Here is a 19784-nt window from a genome sequence, read left to right as displayed (position 1 = left end):
TGAGACAGAATCAGCTGATTCTGGATCTGTCGAAACTTGGAGACATTTTTATCCTTTTTATTGTTTTATGTAAAAATTAAAGAAAGGCAGAAAACTGTCAGTTTCAGGATGGAGTGATCTTTTAGTTATTGTTGGGTCAGTTTTCATTTGTCATGATTTTATTCAGTGAATCTTAAACGTTTCCAGCTCAGATTGGATTTCTTTGTGTTGATGGTGAAGCAGCAACTTTGTGGATCAGTGTTAGTCTCTGGATTGGCAGACACACCAGTCACATGTTGTGTGTTGGTTATGGTCTTTTCATGAAGTGTGTGTTGATCATAAGATCATCTATTTTTCACACAAACACTTACTTATGTGAAAGCTGCTGGTGCGTTTAGGGATGCCAGGAAAAGCGTTTTGCAGCGGTCCATAAGGAAACTGAATCTTCTCCTCCAGTCTTGACCAGGTCAGTGTGGACCTGGTTGGGCTTGGTCCAGGACTTGAGGTCACTTGAAAATGAAGTTGTGTTACCAAACATTCTTCAGTGGATCAGTGTTTGTCAGTTTTGGCTTCACAGTAACAGCACAGAGAACATTGAAAGGATGTAATGAAGGATTCTGGGACATTTTTGATACTCACCCCGACCCCCATCCCCTCCCAGCAACCCTTTATCTGCGCCCTCACCGCCTCTGTGAAACTGTAAAATCTCCAACATGGCTGCATATGATTGGTTGTCCAACACGGACCTGCACCTGTGATTCAAGTGCCAAGAGTCTTCCCCAATCCTGAAGCTTTCTGTGGTCATCAGGCTCTCCGATTGACTGGTTCGATGCCGGGATTGGGCAGCGGTGTGGATGTACTTCACTGCAGACGCTCCCCCTCCCCCGCTCTGCTGCCACAGTGATGGTGGAGGGTTGGTGGAGGGGGGGCGAAGCAGAGCTTTCTTCTTCCAATCAGGACATTGTGTACCAAAGCCTTGAAACAGCCCCCTCTGTGGCATGATGATGACGATGTGCGATTTCATACTGCATCTTGAAGACTGACTGTTTACTAAGTATGTAAACTATTTTTGGAAATGGTGACCTTGGATTCTTTAACTACTGTGCAATTTCTGTCGTTTGAGAAAATCCATCAAAGTCTATATTACTGTAAATATGAACTGAAAACCCAATATTTCTATGAAAACCACCAGGACATACACACACACACATATATATATATATATATATATGTGTGTGTGTTTGTGTATATAACTTATTTTGAGATCTATTTTTATGTTGGTTTTAGCAGCAGTAGTTGGACATGTGTTCTTGCAGAAATGCAGAATGTTGCAGACGATGTTACACGTTGACTGTTAAGTGTTCCTCTTTCTCAATGTTGTGCACTGACAAAGATTTCAGATTTCTATTTATGTGGAGAGTCGCTGATTGCATTGCTGAGCATGTGTCAGTGAGGATGTATTATTTGCCTTGAATGTAACGTATTATTAAATACGGGGTTGTTCAGTGCTGTGTTGCTGTAGTTCCTTTTGCTGCTGCAGAACTATGATACTTGTCATTTCATTCATCAGATGATTCATGTTAATATTTTTCTGATCTCTGCTCTGTGGCGTTTCACTCATTAGCTCTTTTTTTGTTTTTTTATCCCTCCCAGAGAAAACTATTGAGTTGGTGTTTGTTTTCCTTTAGAATTTAGATCCACCTGATGACTATACATCCTTTATTCACAGTGATGTACCAACTCTATAAGGTGATCATTAAGAAGCACAGAAATTCCATCATTTCCCCTTCGTGTCAACCATCTGTGTCTTTCATACCCGCAACTGTTTCCTTGATTCCTTCCTCAACCAGAAAAGACAGCGATCGACAGAAGGTATAAAAAAAAGCAGTATTTATCACGGTTGATACTTAAACTGATCAGTACCCATGACATTGCACAATACAAAGGCATGAAAAAAACATTAAACATTAAAATAGGTATTGCATCTTCCAAAAGCTAATTTTTCATTCATAAATACTTGTGATTTCAGCTCAGCAGCTTTTTTATAGGATCAAGATCAAAGTTGATTTCTAAATAGCCAGAGTTTCTAAAAATCAATGAGTGGATGTGACACCAAATAACAATCAGCAGGCATTCTGTGGTGGAGAACCAGCAGAACTTCAGAACAACAATGAAGGCTGGAAGTTCTCCGGAGATGATTATTGATCAAGGAGATGGCCCGTCAGTGTGGTCATGTGACCTCTAAACTATCGATGCTCGGATGATGTTCATGATGGTTCTTCTGCTGCAGCTTGTCCTGAAACATGGACACCATGATGAAGTGGATGAAAAACTCTTTTTAGGTTCATTTGTGTTTGTTCTAATGGCACATTCAAAGTATCGAATACGTTTAATTTTTTGAAAATGTGAATCGAACTTTGGTTTTTGCTAATGACACACAAATTAAGGATCCTGTCGGGACCTGGTCTGGTTTCAGGATCCTGTCAGGTCCCAAACAATCAGATTCATGTCAGAGACCTGATTCAGTCTCCAAAATAGCTGCACAGCTCAAACTAATGAATCAACTCAATGAGTCTCTGAAACGTACCTGGGTGCCACTCTGATCCTAACTGGGATTGGGTCTGTCTGCAGACTTCTGGATCTGTGGAGGATCAGATGGACGTTACAGCATCAGCAGAGTCTGACAGGAAACATCACAACATTCAAGTTCCCCACCCCCCCATTCAGTGAACCAATCAGTGAAAGCAAATAAAAAGCTCATCAGAGGCGTTAAACAAAAACATGAAGAAAACAGATGGAAATGCTTCTGACTACCAGCAGAGGGCAGAGTGGCTCTTCAGCCAACAGGCTGAACCGACACACAAAAACAACACAAAGAAACACACAAAACACCCTGAAGACCAAAAACAACAGGCCGCCATAGATGGTGAGAAATCAGGTGAAAACAAAAAGGAACTGTGAGCAGGAACCTGAAACTCTGAACTGTCAGATGCTCCAGAAAAGAAAAGCTCGACAACAGGCAGGAAAGTTACTGTACCTGCGGCTGCTCTTTAAGGAAATCTGGGAGCTGAAATTCACCTTTAAAGACCTGGAAAACAGAGACCAGGTTTAGAACTCATCATCTGGATCAGGACCGCGGAGAACGTTTACTGATCAGCACTTTCAGGATCTTAGTCATTAATCACTTGGTAAATAAGATGAAAGCATATTTCATGTAAAAAAATGACATGATCAGCTGACAGTGAAGTTCTCAGGAGCGTTTGGTTTGTTGAGGAGGTTTGGAAAAAACGGGAGGGGTTTACTGGCTGCTGGTTTAAAGGTCAGAGAAGAAGAATGTGGCGCTGTGATGGAGGGAAACTGAATATCAGAGGAATTCACCCGACAGAGAGGACAGGAAGCTGACGTTTTTAAAAAGAATCTGTTTCTGCCACAAATTTATCAACTTCAGACGAACACATGAAAAACTGAAGTGTGTGTTCAGGAAACAGAGCAGACATTCACAGATGGAAACATTCAGTATCAAACTGAAACTGTTAAATGTCTGAGTGATCCCTGGATCCCCACAGACCAGCAGGACCAGATCCAGGTCTCCCAGGCTCCAGTGTTTAAGACTTGGACTCTCTGAGCGCCTGCGTGTCTTCATGCTACTTCACGTGTTTGGTCGCTGCCGACTCGGCGCCAAAAACTGAACGTAATCTGAAATCAATTCCAGCAGCAGTGACGGGAGGCCGGCACATGTTTCTGATTCACATGAACCAGATCCAGACCAGATCTGGACCAGACCTCCAGGTCACATGCAAAAAGCAGGACAATCAAAGGACAGAGGGAGCAGACACCTTCTGGTTCTGTACCAGGATCCACCTCCTCAGGAGGGCGGGAAACCTCACAGCCTTCAGCTGGGGCACAAGAACCAGGCTGCTCTGACCAGGACCAGGACCTGGACCAGCTGTTTCCTGTCAGACTCCCAGAAGAATGTCTACTCATCAGAGCTGAACAGGGTTAGCTGAACCTGACGAAGCTTTGTTTGTACAGTAAAACAGAATATTACAGAAAATCCTGAAAGGTCTGAACGGGCGGAAGGGTATTAAATATAATGTTAAATATTTCCTGAGCGCTGAGAGCCGACCTCAGGCGGCCCCCTTGCAGTCGGATGGGGGGGTCCAGGTCTCAGTATTACCGGGCACCGTAACAGCTCAGTGTGTTTGAAAAACTGCCAGTGTGGAGCCACAGTCTTTGAGGGGGGGTGTCAGCTGACAGCCAGACAGCCTCCCCCCTCTCTGCTGGACTGGCTGCGCTGAGCTTAAAACATCAGAACTTTATTCAGGTTCACTTCTGCTCAATTCTTGTTTGGCTGCTTGAGTTTAGCCAACATTAAAAGGTCCACATCTGGACTTTTCACTGTGTGGAGATACATTTATCCATATATCTGTGGTTTTAAGAAGTGCAGACGCCCCTCATCTGTCCACACACTCATTATCATTGTTCGTGTGCAGAATCTGAGAACTTATTGATCCTCAATCTCTCACCAGGGATCAGAACAAGTGAAACGCCACTTAAAACATATTGATTGTGGTTTTGAGAGACCGGTGAGCCTCATTTACAGCCTCCGAGACCCAGACCAGGAGCTGAGGATCAGCTGTCCAGACCAGAGTCCAGACTGAACATGGAGAAGCAGCATTTAGCTTTTATGCTGCAAAAAGTGGAACAAAGAGCCGGTGGAGGTGAAATCACCACCAAATGTGGATACTTTCTCTCATGAGGAGAGAAATGTTCTGAAAACATTTGATTTCATGTTCTTTTTAATGAAAGCCTCTCTGCACTTCTCTTAACTCATCCAAACTGCTACACATTCTTCTAATCAATTAATTGAATTATTTTATGTGTGTTAATGTTCGTTTCTCTGGATGTTCTCTGTGTGTGTGAAGCACATTGAATTGCCTTTGTGTATGAAATGCGCTCTATAAATAAACCAGCCTTGATCAGTTTGTTCACACTGACTCAGATTTATATATCTAAAGAAAGCTAAAGTGTAAACAGCCTCTGGATTTCAGGCTTATAACATTCAAGCTACAGAATTCTCCTCATTTTAAACCTGAACACGAAATGAAATTTATTGAAGTTGACTGATAATTTTTGTCTGTTTGAATCTTTGAAAATTAGATTGGTATCTCAATGGGATTCAGTCAAATAAAAGTCTGCAACAATAACGATGATAATCTATCCAGTTTGTGTGAAAAGTGATGTACAGACTGAAAGGCAGCCATTTTCTGATCAGGACCAGTACTTCAGATATTAATCAATGATCTTATCAATATGAGCCTTTTCTCAGACTGCTCTTTGTCCAAAAAACAAACAAACAAACAAACATTTGTCCACTGAAGCAATGAGAAGCAGCTGCTCAGCAGGATTCATTTTAATCCACACAGCACTTCAGTCTGAGCCTCCATCGCCCGGCTGCAGAGGAGTGTTTCTACGTGTGTCTTAATCAGGCAGCTGCTGTCGGCTGGCTGCCACATGTGTGGCCATCTCAGATGAACTTGAATGGCCAAACACCAAGTAACAGTAAGAAAATGAAGACTGAGCAATGACTCGAAGCAGCTGTTTGGGTTCGTGGGTTCACACAAATCCAGTATTGGTTTTTGAGCGTCAGTCACATGTACAGTCATCACCATGGAAACAAGAAATACACGTTGTAGCATCATAACCATGGAATGGAAACGTCTGCAGAACTGATGACACATGGGAAATGTTGTTCCAAGGCAAAAGAAGCTGCTGAAGCTTCATTGAGACCTGGAGCAGCCAGAGGAGGAGGGTGAAGCGTCATGTCACAGGCCAAAAACAAGTTAACTGGGCGGTTTTCACAAGTAAAACTCCATTTTTGACAGGATACTGATACTGAGCATTGAACTCATGAAGCACAGTCACGACACATCAACACACCAGAGCCTTTAGCTGCTCAGAACTCAGAGACCACAGAAGAAGAAAAAACAGAAAACCAAGCCGGGGAGGGGAGGCGCAACAGTATAGTAAACTTTGAAGCCACAAATCACAATAACACTCTGCAGATGTACACAACATAAATCTACACAATGTTTCCATATCTGGAGAGAGTTAACTGTGTCAGAGAGCAGAGGAGGAGCCAACACACACAAACACACACAGACATACAGATGGATGTTTGCTGCCTCTTAAATGCAATGCAAATGCAAACAGCACAGACATGTTGGAAAGAGCAGGACATGTCTGTCTCCTGCTGCTGATCGGAAATAAAGCTGGGGGGGCTCCTCACTGTAAATGATCTACTGTGTCCATACCAGAGGACAAAATGTCAGAAAATAGACTGTGTCTCAGTGTCTCGCCCTAGTGGAAGTTTGACCCTCGTCACCTCCTGTAGTTCTCTAAATTAGCTTCCTGTTTTAAATCTTTTGATTTTCTTGCTTCACCTCCTCACCCAGACATAGATCAGGCCTTAGCTCCGCCCACCAGCAGCTGGCTCCAGGTGACAACATCAGACAGACTCAGATCATCTTCACCCTCTCACCAGCACCCTGTCACAGTCTGTATGTAACTGGCTCCTTCTGTCATGTGACCCCGAAGTGAAAGCTGATTGGTCCTCTCTGAGGACAGAGCCCAGTTGTTTCCTGTTCAACAGTAGCTGAAAATGGACCAATAAGGTGAACATAAAGGATGATCACATGATCCGGTTCTGACCAACATCCTGTTAAGTAATTTAAAGTTTCTTCCCCTTTAAGGTCTGAAGCTCCGCCTCCCAGTCTCCAGTTCCCCTCCGTTTGTGGTCAGACCTCCCTCATTCCCATCTCTGAATGTTTTCCATCAGAGTCACAACCCCCCTATGGAAAAAACTGTCCAAAACTGGATCAGCTCAAACTGGGTTCCAGACAAAAGTCTGGTCCTTAATCAAGTCCAGACTCAAAGGTCTTCCAGGTCCAGGACCAACCCCAACCCTACTGAAAGTTCTGGATCCGTGCAGCTGAGAATATAGACCTGGACCTGGATCAGATGTTCTCTTCTGATTGGCTGACTGAACTGTTGTTCCTCCAGAGAGCAGACGGAAAACTAGTTAAAACATAAACGGACCTCTGCAGACCTCGGAGCTTTCATTGAGACTTTCAACACTTTGACGGTTTTGGGATCTGAGCAGCAGGCTGCTTTAAAAGAATGACAGATAAGAGGAAATGAGGGAGCTGTGTCCTGAAGCTCGTCACCTGATTGCTCGGCTGCAGGAGCAGAATTTAATAAAACATGTCCGCTCCAAAAATAGCAGATGCTTCCACAAGATATGAGGGCTTGACATCAGCGCCGAAGAGAAGAAGCTGATTGGAGGATGAAACATGAAGGTGGTCAAAAAAGGTGAATGGTTAACAAAAGAAAACACACTTCAACCTTCTGTCCAGAATATTCAATCGGTTCAACAACTCACACACAGCATCGACCAATCAGACTAAACAGGACGGCTCCACGGCAGACCACCATGTTTAAATTCTCTGGAGGATTGAACCCTGAACAGGAACAGAGCTCAAGCTGAAGCTGGCCCTGATGATGCTGTAGTGATGTCATCAGAAGATTTCATACGACCACAGACTGTCGACCTGGAAAGTGAAGTCAACTCTGAAGAGCTTACACCTTTCATTCTATCTGCTGGCCATCAGGGAGTGACAATTCTTAACATAAAACCGCCAGGTGGTATTGAAGTCTATGGGAAAATGTCCCTCCTCCTCAGTAAACATTTTCCTGATGAGCTTATGGTCTCACTGTGAAATACATGTTCATTTTTTAAATGATGCAAGACAGAAAGGGGAGGGGTTAGGGGGGTAGGGCCACTGAATGACTGACAGACTGCAGCACCCAATCAAGAGAGAGCAGAGCAGGTGTCAAAAAAACAAAATGGCTGACAGAGCAGACTGAAGATTTAAACCAGCAGGGTTTCTGTTGGTTTCACTGAGGGGATGTGGATTATGTTTGATCCACGTTCCAGAGCAGATCTACGTCTCATCTTCCTCTTCTGTGTCTCTTACATGAGGAGGTTGTAAAATCTACCTTTCTTGTGAATGTGGTCTCAGGATCTGGAGCCTGCAGTTAATTAGGAAACACAGTACTCACCCTTCTGGTGTTGTCCAGGACTTTGGGGTCAGGCCGTCCGTAGTTGGGGGGGTTGGCGTGGGGGTCGTAGCCCAGTCTGGACAGCATCGGGGCGATGACAGCCATGTCCCTCACCACGTCCGCTGGGATCTTCCCCACCCATTTGGACAGGGCCTCCATGTTGACAGGTTTGATAACCTGGTCTGTGGAGCGCTCCACCCTGAGGAGACAGACAGACGCTTCTGAAACAGGAAGTCTCCTGAGGAGGTCTCAGGTTTGATCTCCTGACCTTTCAACCACATCAATCAATTTTGACAGGCAGTGATCAATAATCAGTACTCAGTGTCTGATTCACAACACACCGAGGTCTGAAGTCTGAACAGCCTGTCCTCCATCTCCTGGACCGTCATGGAGGTCATGATGTTTAAAAAAAAAAAACAGTGAAGCCGACTTGAAGGGCTCAGCTTTTCTCCACAACACTTTATAGCATCGAACCTCCTGCCACAAACAAACGTTTGATTCTGTCAACAAACAACTATTAAGTCTTTAAGGAATACACATCAGGTAGGCAGGGCTTGTTGTGACATCACAAAGTCGCAGAAGTCCTGACGGCCAGTTTTAAGGTTCAGTTTCTGAATCCAGACTGTAAGGGTTTCTCTGAATTGCGACCTTTTAGACTTTAACTGGATTAGTATAGAGCTTGGACCAGATTTAGAATCAGAGACCACCTGGAGATCTACCTTTAATGATTTTAAACCAATACATTTTGTGAAGAGGTCAGATGGATGGAGGATATTCTCACACTCGCTGTTTACTATCTGCAGGCTCCTGTGTTTGCTGTCCGAGTCCATACCTCTATCAGCCCATTCACTTTCTTCTAATCCATTTACTTTGCAATTGAATCTTTACACTGTCCGGGTAGAGTCTCCTGCATGATTAATAGACTGAGCTGGTTTTGTCCTCTCAAGAGGACGGTGGAGAAAGTTTCTGAGAGACGGGCCACGGTCCAAACATGCACTCTGCCTCAAATGGGGAGGGAATCACTTAAGGTGAACCCATCAAGACCTGAGAGGTTTACACTGAGAGTAAAGTGATAAAGACAAAGATGATCAGCATCACTACTATGTTAGAGGTAGTGCACACCGACACACAAACAAACAATCACAAGTCATTTCACTGTCAACTGAGTGGCTAAGGAAACAGCTTCAGTGTGTTTGTGCCAGATGAGCTGCAGTTCAGCAGGCTGGAAACTGTCACTGTCACTTTAAATCTGATTTAAATATGTGGGAGGAGCTAAAGTGACAGGTCATCTCATTTAAATTCATCTCAATAAAGTTCAAATTGCATAATTAACAAACAGAGGAGACTAATCATTGGATTATGGCCAATAATTAGTTCAATTATCACCATCAGTGGACAGAAGGGTTGTGGTCTGAGCCATACTGGTCCTGACTGGACCCTGGTTTTAAGTTTGACTGAGTCCTTTAACAGGTCCCAAGGTAAAAATGATGACAAGAAAGATCCTGAACCGGGTCAGGGGGTCCCTGAGTCCAGAGCTGTTAAATGGATCACTGTCCAGTTTGAGCTGAAATTATTAAATCAAATCAGTCAATCAAGGACACTGTTGATATTTAATTCAAAACCAAATCCAGTTTTAACATTTTCGTCTCAGACAGATTTTGTTTAATTCACATGATTTATAGATTCAGTTTGTATCGACTCCATGTTTGTTTTGAAGAGCAGATACAGAAGCAATAAAAGCTGCTCATAAACGTCCGTTTCCTGTCATCATCATCATCTTCATTGGCAGCTTCACTGCACTGACTCTTCTCCTCTTTAATATCGATGTGATAAAAAAAAAAAAAAACCTTTTCATCCATCATTTCATCACATGACCACTTCCCTTCAGGATGAGGCCTTATGGCCTCCAGCTCTTTAATTATTCATGCAGAGCCTCCTCTACCCGAGGTGGTGTTCACTATCACCCCCAGCTGAAAACAGTGGGGGGGGGTAATGGAGTGAGAGCCTCCACTCAATCAAAATTGATGTTAATGGTGAGACGAAGTCCTGCCCCGGGGCTGATGGAGATGTTCATGTGGATAGAGACGAGGGGCAGTGGTTGCAGCGGGCAGTAGTCATCTTTTATTTTTACAGTCTGCTCTACTGATCAACAACAAACAACCTCAACAACTCACCAATCACACTGTTTAATAACCTCCAGCTTTTAATGTGACAATGATTAAACCAAATTTGGAAGAAAGGGTGAAGCTTGGGAGGTGGTGGAGGTGGTGGTCTCCAACCTGCTCTGGACTCTCTCCTGATTGGGTATTACAGTCTGTCAATCACACAGTAGCCCTGCCATGTTGTTGAAGACTAAACTAGAGACTGAGACCATAAACTCATCAGGAAAAAGTTTACTGAGGAGGAGGAGGGACATTTTCCCATCGACTCCAATACAGTCTGACTGCTTTTACCAGGGTCATGTCGACCTGGCTCTCACGGTGACACCCGAACAGGGACAATACCCCTGAGCCCTGTCACTCCCCCACAGAGTCGCCCCCTGATGGTCCACAGATAAAATGAAGGTTTCAGGTGTCTTTAAACTGTATGACTCTGGGTGCGGCTTCTTTGCATGACAGGTGCGTGACAGTTTCCTTGCTGCTGACTGACATGTCCAGAAGTCTCAGCTCCACCTCATCTGGTCCTGTCCGGGCTGTCAGATACAGAACTGAGTCTCCACCAAGCGGGCTCAGCAGGCTCTGGTTCAGGTCTCCAATCATTAATATTTGATCTGATGGATTGATTTGTGGAGCGGTGCCTCCTACACTAAATGGCCGAGGTCTGGATCTGGATTACAAGCAGCTCTTAACTCCCCTCCCCTGTGCAGACTTGTAGTCTGTTTGGGCCTAGTGTTTGTTTTTCCATTTCAAACTGTTAAACACACACGTTGAATGAATGATGACTGAAGGAGGCTGCACACAAACCAATGACCATGATGATGAAAAGTTCAGGACTCTGTCCTCATCTCCGAGCTGAGGACTCAAGAATCTCAGTCTGACCCACAAACTGTTTTTCTAACCTCCTGAACTAAAACCAGAAGAGAAAAAACAGATACACATCAAAGGAGCTGCAAATTTTCCTGAATCTGATTTTAAATCAATTTGTGCCAGAACAGCAGACAAAGGCTCAATGAAGAACAGAAATTTCTTTACATGAATTTATATTTTATTGTGACATTGAGAAAGACAGCATCTGGGCTGAGATCAAGTTCTGGTCCCTGAGGAACCAGCTTGAAGGTATCTGCTCCACCAAGTGAGCTACCTGCTCAAATATTTTGGATGAACTGTGTTTCCTCAGAAGTCCCAGACCAGGATACGTCAGAACCAGAACTGAATATGCTGGTTGTGGTTTCTTTTGGGAGGAAGCTGTTTTGAGTTTATGGTTGAGTTTTATTTTGAAGCTGTGGTTAAAGCATGAGCCCTGACAGCTGAGTTACTTTAACCCTCTGGAGTAAGACCCTGTCCAAACTAATCCTTAACACGAGACTCCTGTCAAATGTCAGGCAGCAAAAGCACAACTGAGAGTCAGTGGTGTCACGACATCTAAACCAACCAGCTTCCATCACAGTTTGATCTGATTGTACTTTCAATGTTTCCAACAAACCAACATTTTATAACTTTGAGCATATTTGAGTCAGAAACATACAGGACTGATCCAGAGAATCGGATTGGCTTTGACATCACCCACCGGAGCATCCTGACATCTGTAGAGATGTGACTCTGGACGTCACTATCAAAGATGGAGGATGAGAATGGGCGGATAAACACACAGACGGAGTCAGAGAGTCAGACTGATCCAGATCTGCTGATGGAGGAGGAGACTCCTTTTCTACATCTTAATCCACATCATCTCTGCTCCCTGTTTGTTCTCAGATTCTTCTCAGTCAGAGGAAACCAAAGGGAAAGAAAAAATCTGAGTCCTCCTGGAAACTTCAGGAAGAAGGCAGGGTCATGAGCAGGAGAGAAACGGCTCAATGGAGCATTTTAATAAAAACCATGAGTGGACCACAACAAACTGAATCTGAAAGGAGCTCTACGTGGCAGGAACAGGCTGGGGGGGGGCTCAGACAGAGGAGGAGGATTGCACCCCTCTAAACAGTTTCCAGAGGCCAGCCTTCCAAATCACTGAAACCAAAACAACTCTGATACCAGGCCTGGCCATTAGGAGAGTCAGCTGACACGGAGCAGACTTCAGCTGGTCCAATGAGTCGGCTCATCACCGCAGGAGGTTCAAACTCTAGATGGAGTGAAAACAGGACGGTGTTTCAAGGCCAGAGGTTTGTGTGTTCAGGCCTGACACGCTGCTAACACTCGACCCCCCAGGCTGAGCAACTACTCAGGAGATGGGAACATGTCCAAGCTCATTCTTCCTGCTGCGGGAATGTGATGTATACTGGTTCCTGTTCACCACGTGGAGCTTGTGGGCCTGGCACGAATCAGCACCTCTCTATTGCAGATCTGAGGAACCGAGGCAGTGCTGAACTGCTTCCTGACTTTGCAGCTCTGCAGAAAATCAGCACAGACACCAAACAGTTTCGGCCAAATTATCACCTACTCATCAGTCATTTGGCATGCAGTTTAAAGGGAAGGAGACGCCTGATGATCTGGGCCTCATTTCTACTCTGATTTTATTCTGAAAGTCTTGATGCCAAGTTGTGAGAATTTCTGCCATTTTGGTGCCTACTTCAGAAATCTGTCAACTTGCTGCTCTTTTACACTTTCCCATAGACTTCAATACAATCTGGCTACAAGCAGAGGAACTGCGTCTGAATATTCATATTTTGTTTAGTTCATTTATTCAGGAGACACTACACAGAAGTGATGTCTCAGCTGACCAGCTAGCTCCTCCTCCTGTCTCCCTGCAGGTCCTCCAAATGTGATTCCGCCCATCATCATCATCAGTCTGAAGCTGGTGATGGTGGCTCAGCTCCCAACTGGTTCCAGGATCAGGGACCAGGACCAGGACAGTCTCCAGCAACAGTTAGCAGATAGCTAACCATTTGCTGAAGACTGTCCTTTAATATTAAAGGACCTGTGGACCGTGTGACCTCACAGTTTGAACAGCTGCTGACAGATCCACATCATGAGGCCAGCAACAGACCGGATCTATTCCTGAAGATGTCACATGTTGTAATTACTGTCAAATTAAAGAGCTGCAACATCAATCAGTGTCAGCGCAGAGCTGCAGACACACAACCACAAAACACAACAATCCGGTTTTCCTGTGACAACAAAAGGAGCCAACAGAAGAAAGTTTAACCGAACTCAGATTCCATCTAATTAAACATGGCCGCCAACGACTCACCATGACACAAGACATTACCATGAAACTTACATTTTTAAACAGTTCAATCACCAAAATACTTTATTTATGTTTTTGGGGGGATGGGAGTTTCTTTTACCTTTCTGGTTTTATTTCATAGGACAGCTTGAAGAGTGGCAGGAAATGAGTTCAAGAGAGAGTGAAGGGAAAGTTTCCCACAAGGCCATGTTTAAGAAGCCCTTTTGTTTTTAAATGTTAAACTCTTCCACTATTTAATTTTTAACTTGGTTTTTCTTCTATTTTTTTATTTCAACTTGTTTCCAGGGTTGTACTGAAGTTGAGACATTTTATTTTGAAAACTCTGAAGGTATATTGACTGATTAATCACATCTTTGGTCCTGAAGGTTTGGAGGAGGGGGAGGGAAAGGAAAAAGGAAATGAAGGCATTATCTGGGTTACTCACTTGGAGAGGGAAACTCCTCCAGCTTTCCCAATGAGCTCCTCGTGGTGGAGAACAGCATCATCCCAAGGAACATCAAGGAATTTCAGTAGCGTCCTCATCCATTTCTCCGGATGCAGAACCAGCTGTTCGTAGTGCACTGGCAGACATTTATCTGCCGCGTCCAGGCACTGGGTGTACATGGTCTCTATGGCACGGTTCCACTTGGTCAGGCAGTCCCGGTAGCTGCCCAGATCAAAGCCAGCGATAGTCACTTTCCGTGAGATCATGGAGTGGACCGACGCCCGCCCGTCACGGATCATGAGCACAAACTTGGCATGAGGAAAGATTTTGGCCAGATAGGTGAGTGACTTCAGCGCAAAAGGGTCCTTGTTGCACAGGAAGTTGGCAGGCTCACCATGTTTGACAATGATTTCCAGCAGGAAGGCCTGCATGGCGGCGTCCAGCACCTCATCTGTCACGCCCGCCTCGTCCAGACGCATCTTTTCCCGACCCGAGCGGCTCCACATCTGTTTCATGGCCAAGATACGTGGGATCACCCGGGTTTCCTCACCACAACGTACTTCTGGATGGGCGTCCAACATCGCCCGCATCAGTGTGGTCCCACTGCGGGGCACACCACCAATGAAGATGAGTGGCATGTCTTTGTTATAGATGAAAGGCGTGCTCAGATTCTGGCCCGTTCGCAAGGTCGTCCGCATGCTGCCTCCCAGGGCTGACAGAGGCAGGATGCCGCCAGGCTGACTGCGCTCCTCGATACGATGGTGGCACTCCATGGCGTGGCGGCCCAGGTAGAAGACCGTGACTGAGCTGATGACCAGACAGGCCACCAGCAAGTTCTGTTTCAGCTTGCCAATCATGATGAAGGCCACAGACAGTCGAGGACAATATCACTACTGGGGTAATTTAGGGGGAGGGGTGGGAAAAGGGACTGACGGGTAATTGAGGTTCCCACCGTTTATGGTTGTTTACTGGGACCCGGGCACGGTTTGAGCTCCCTGGGGCACAGCAGGTGGGGAATTCTCAGCTCCATGAGGCCTGGAGACAAAAAAGACAGTTAGTCAACAACAAAAACTGATCCAATCCAGACTTCAACCTTCGACTCTTTCTAACAAGTCCTAATTTGTCCTCCATCTTTGATAGTGATGTCTTGAGTCACGTCTCTACAAGGAACAACCCCACTTTTACAGTGAATAGTCTTTATTGAGTCAGCTGAGGTTGAGCTGAAATGACACTCTGTAATTACTGAAAATGTTGCAGATCCACAGGGAAAACATTTGTTGAGGACAAAACTTGGTGACTTGTTAACAAACAGACCTTCTGATGCTGAGCCAGCATCACTGTGTAATTTAGTTCTGTGTGACTTGAATTAGAGCCGACACTAAAGTGTTGCAGAAAAGATTCAACGTCCACAGACAGAGAAGACAGATCTGTTCTTCTGTTGTTGGGAAGTCAAAGCTGCTGTTTGTGGGTTGGTGAGTGCATGGTGACCCCTCGCTGGCTAGATGGCCTTGTTGAGGAGAGGCTGATAAGCCATGGCTGGTCAGTTCACCGCAGCGTCACTCAAAAACCACATGTTGGGTCTGGTTTGAGTTTATTCTCAGTTCAACCGGACCAGGAGAAGGAATGTTGGCAGTCTGCGACCTTTGACCTGGATTTTCTGATCTGCGGCAGTTTAAAGAAACTAGATTTTCTTCAACAGGAAAAGACTTTTCCATCTGTGAAGGATGGCAAAGCCATGGAAATGTTGAAAATAGGGATTCTTTGACCAACAAGACTCAGAGCCTCAAGAATCCGTTTGGAGGTTCCACCTCCGTCCTTCCTCTTCTTCATCCTGAACAAATCACCACATTTACCTTCACATAAACATAAGTGTTACTATAGCAACGGGGGTGATGAAAGGTTAGCTGCTGCTAACGCCACTGTTTCTGTTTCCCTCCTTTAAGACTGGCTGATCTTATTTGTTTGTACTTCATAAACCCTGAACAGCACATGATGATCATGTTTTAAGCAGACTTTGTTCCTTCCCTTCAAAAACTGCTGAGTTGTGTTCAATGTCCTGACAGAATGTAGGAGTCTGAGGGTCTGTGAAGGCCGAGCTATGTTTAGAAATGTTTTTCTGTCTGAGCATGTTTGGCTCAGTGAATAACATCCATCTGTGGGGAGGCCTCACAGCGAACACAGTAGTGGAGTCTTGGCTTCACTTTACAGACCCAGAGGTTGCGTCTACACCTAGTCTGTTTGATACCAGTGTTATTACAGTAACAAATAGTTAGGCACCTGAAAGTAACAGTCTCCTCCTCTTTTGGCGCACGGTGCTGCTGACGGCTGAAAATGTCTGGAACAAGACATCAGGTTGTCTCTGAGGCTCGTTTCAACATGTACAGTGAGAAACATGAACCACTGTTAGTCCAGGAGGAGCGGCACTTTGGGTGTTTCTATGTGTTTCAGAATAAAAGAAACTACAGGCTCCTCAGTCAGAGATCTGGGCCAGCTAACGTTTCCTCCCACACCAAAGCTGAAACGTGTTTGTGTTAAATTAATTGCGGCTCCTCGCTCCTGTTACCGACACTGGATCCTCACAGGATAGCTCCCCATTGATCTATTAGGGGAAGCAGAGGAGGAGACAGCTGCTCTCCACGGACCGACGGTGAAACCAGACCACATCAGCACTTAATCAGGAGACAAACCTGGTCCAATAGAGAAAAACAAGAACCAGGATTATGCTGGTCTTCCTTTCAGCCAGGATATAATTCTCTGAAGCACTGATGAATGATGAATGAAGCTGCGTCTAACACACAAATCAGCTGAGATAAGCCAATCACTGAGCTCAGCCTGTCACCTAGAGGGGGTGGAGCCCGGACTCCCCACCCCCACGTTCCTGTCACCATGACATCAGCAAATACAGTTCTCATCAACATCAGGTTCACCACATAAACCAGTTTACTCTGGGTCCACTGTGACATCACACTGAAAGAGGGTCCACTCTGACCTCACAACAAATCACTGTGACATCACAATGACTCAATGACAAAAGCTCTGTGACTGGTTGACCATGGCGCAAAAATGACAAAAAAAAACAGCTCTTTGTTTTGATGGTGCTATCAACCGTGACATTGGTCTGCAGGAGCCTCCTGCCTTTACAGTTGCATTACAAAGCACTCCTGTTGCCTAGCAACACTAGGACACTTGACATGGTGTTTTCAGGTCGTTTCACTGTTGAACTGTGCTGAAACACAGACACACTCGTCATCATGCTCGCTCTGTGCTTGCTATCAGAGCAGTGCACTATGGGATATGATGGGCATGAAAAGTGCCGGCAGGTGCATCATGATTGAGGAGCTGAAGGACTCTTTGTGGCTCTGGGTCAGTCTTCAGATGCAGACTCTGGTGGATCAGACCTGAGCTGTGTTCCCCATTTCTCAAAGCTAAACCAAGGCCTGCTCAGGAAGCCAGCTGAGGACTGGTCTGGTAACTTCTTCTCCTGTAGGCCTCTGACCTCTGACCCTCAGACCCCATCATCAATCACATGGCCACACCTGTAGCTTCACTGGTGGACTGAAGGAAGTGAGTTCATAATGAGTCCAGAGAGCCACTGCCCTCTTCGCCATGACAACTGCTGATGATCATCATCATCGAGTTTTCCTCCTCCTCAGCTCTTTTCTGTTCAACACACAGGTCCAAAAGTCTGAGACCTCTTTATAACGATGTAAACAAACATCATATGTTGGTCTGCTGCTTGTCTGTAAACACTTCACATCATGTCAGTAGTGCTTCCACTAAAATGACACAGAAAATGAACTATGTGGTCATACATGAGCCACAAAGACTTTGGCTAACAAGCAGCTGAAAGCAAGGTCTCTGATTGGATAAGACATCACTCACTGGAGTCAATGGCAGTGTCCGACATAGCGATGAGACTCTAGACATCACTGCCAAAGATGGCGGTAAAACCAGAGCTTGTCAGGAAGCAGTGATTATCTAGAAAAAACAGATTGAACCATCAGGGAGCAATAAAGGCTCTGAAGACCAGCTGATGGAGGAGGAGACACTTCCCGTGGAACGAAGAGGGTTAACAAGCTCCATCATCATCATCATCATCGTTAGCCATCAATTTCTCCTTTAGAGAGGAAAGTCAGACTTTATCATTTCAAACAGGATCTATATTATTTCCTCCAATGAACTAAAGCCTTAGTTCACTTGTTGCTCAAACAGGAAGTTGTTCACACTCCAGACCACAGCAGATGTGTATCTGAACATGCTCAGTGCACTGAGGCACAATCGATTTTAATATCCTCAGTTTAAGCTACACAACACTCAGATAAATCAACTTCACCTGGTGAGGCCGACAACTCTGCAAGGGAACACTCAGCAGCACAACACAGGGGCTGTAAATAACAACGACAGCACTAATCAGTAAAGTGGTCGACTGAGAAGACGGGGGAGTAAATCTGCCTCTTTGTGTGTGTGTGTGTGTGTGTGTGTGTGCGCACAAGAGCAGGCTTTAGTCAACCAGCATGAATACAATTTGTAAAGCGTGTGACACAGTCAATCAGTGTAGGACTGTTGCTCTGGAGACCAAACTGATGGTAAAGAAGCTTGTTAGTGTTTTATTTTACATAGTGTGTGTGTTGCAGAAGTATCTGCTGAAGTGTGGTGTCTTGCCCCAAAGAAGGCCTGAAACAGGAAGAGGCTCCCCCCCGTCACTCAGCAGGCTCCTTCAGTCCCAGTTCAGGAACTTAACCCTGGGGAGGGATGAAAGGACGGTGCTGCGTGAGGGAGGGTGTAGACGACCTCCTTCAGCCTCCTGTCCATCCTTGTCCAAAGTATGGACATGTCCCTCCTCCTTCAGGTGAATGAAACTGAGGACCCTCCTGATTTAATTAAGGCCACTCTAGCGTTCATCAGAAAGTTGGAGGCCGGTCTCAAAGTAGCCGGGAACGACTGAGTATCGTCTTTTGGAGTAAACATTTACTACGACTCCCAAGATGCATTTTACCAAAACACAGCCAACCATGGAGCATAAAATTCTGTTAAGCTAAGGGGCTAAAGCTAACATTTAACAGCACCAACAGAGCTCCCAACGTCTCCATAGCAACGACACCTGAGGCTTATGGGAATTGTAGGATTTGGACCCGTCGGCCAAACCTGGTGAGTGAATATTAATGCAGGATGAGGAAGCCCCTCCCACTTTACCACTGTGACACACATCAGGTCACCACGGAAACCGACGGCGTGGGGGGGTCACCCCCCCCCCCCTGCCCTGGAGGTGCTGGACCGGTTCTGTCCGTCTGGCTGCTGAAGATCAGTCACAGGCCAGACCGTTTTATGTTCTGACCCCAAACTGCATTAAAGCGGGTCCTGGATCCTCAGTCCGGTTCGGCTGGTCCGTCTCAGTCTCCGCATTCGTGCTTTAATAACGTCTTTTTACTCAATGAAAGGGAAACCTGAGCCCGGGACTTGGACCGGGTCCACACCCAGAGCCGGACCGGGCTCGGTCCTAAAATGTCCCCGCTGGTCAGGTATCGGAGCTCCGGGTGTTTGTTCCCGGTAATGTGGCTCTTTCCTCTTACATACCGGGGGTTCGGGGTTATGTAACGGGAGCTCCGGTCGAACCGCCCGCTGACGGACCGCCTGTAAATGTCGCAGCTCCGGATCGGAGGACCCGGACGTTGGACTCGGGCCGAACACCTACCTACCGCCGCGGACACGGCTCGGGGGACCCGGGGCTTCGGCCTCCAAACTTCCGCTGGATCCAGCACCGAGTCGGGACAGTCGTGGCCGGCCTCCACGCTCACCTTCCGGACATTTTGTAGCGGTCGGGCCGCTCCGGGAGCTCCGGGACGGCTCGGTGGACTGAAGGAGATCCGGACCAGACCGCTACAACTCACTGCTCACTGCTGTAACACGGGCTCTGATTGGT

At 45.8% G+C, this 19784-nt stretch overlaps 1 protein-coding gene across 3 annotated transcripts; it reads right to left on the bottom strand.

Annotated features, from left to right (window-relative positions):
* Positions 1-1852: 1852 nt before the first annotated feature.
* On the bottom strand, positions 1853-19752 carry tpst1 (tyrosylprotein sulfotransferase 1). Of its 3 annotated transcripts, none has more exons than XM_029516799.1 (6): positions 19557-19752; positions 13865-14899; positions 8101-8299; positions 3017-3067; positions 2567-2620; positions 1853-2275 (listed from the first exon to the last, which is right to left on the bottom strand). In XM_029516799.1, the coding sequence occupies exons 2-5, from the start codon at positions 14719-14721 to the stop codon at positions 2585-2587; spliced, it is 1143 nt and encodes a 380-aa protein (XP_029372659.1). In that variant the 5' UTR covers positions 14722-14899; positions 19557-19752; the 3' UTR covers positions 1853-2275; positions 2567-2584. The 3 variants fall into 3 exon arrangements, with proteins under 3 accessions (XP_029372659.1, XP_029372660.1, XP_029372661.1); XM_029516800.1 differs by having other exon boundaries at positions 19561-19752; XM_029516801.1 differs by lacking the exon at positions 3017-3067.
* Positions 19753-19784: the final 32 nt, after the last annotated feature.

This window comes from Echeneis naucrates, chromosome 13, assembly GCF_900963305.1.
Source record: "Echeneis naucrates chromosome 13, fEcheNa1.1, whole genome shotgun sequence".
In the NCBI taxonomy this organism is placed as follows: domain Eukaryota; kingdom Metazoa; phylum Chordata; class Actinopteri; order Carangiformes; family Echeneidae; genus Echeneis; species Echeneis naucrates.
This window is presented reverse-complemented; position numbering and strand designations above follow the sequence as displayed.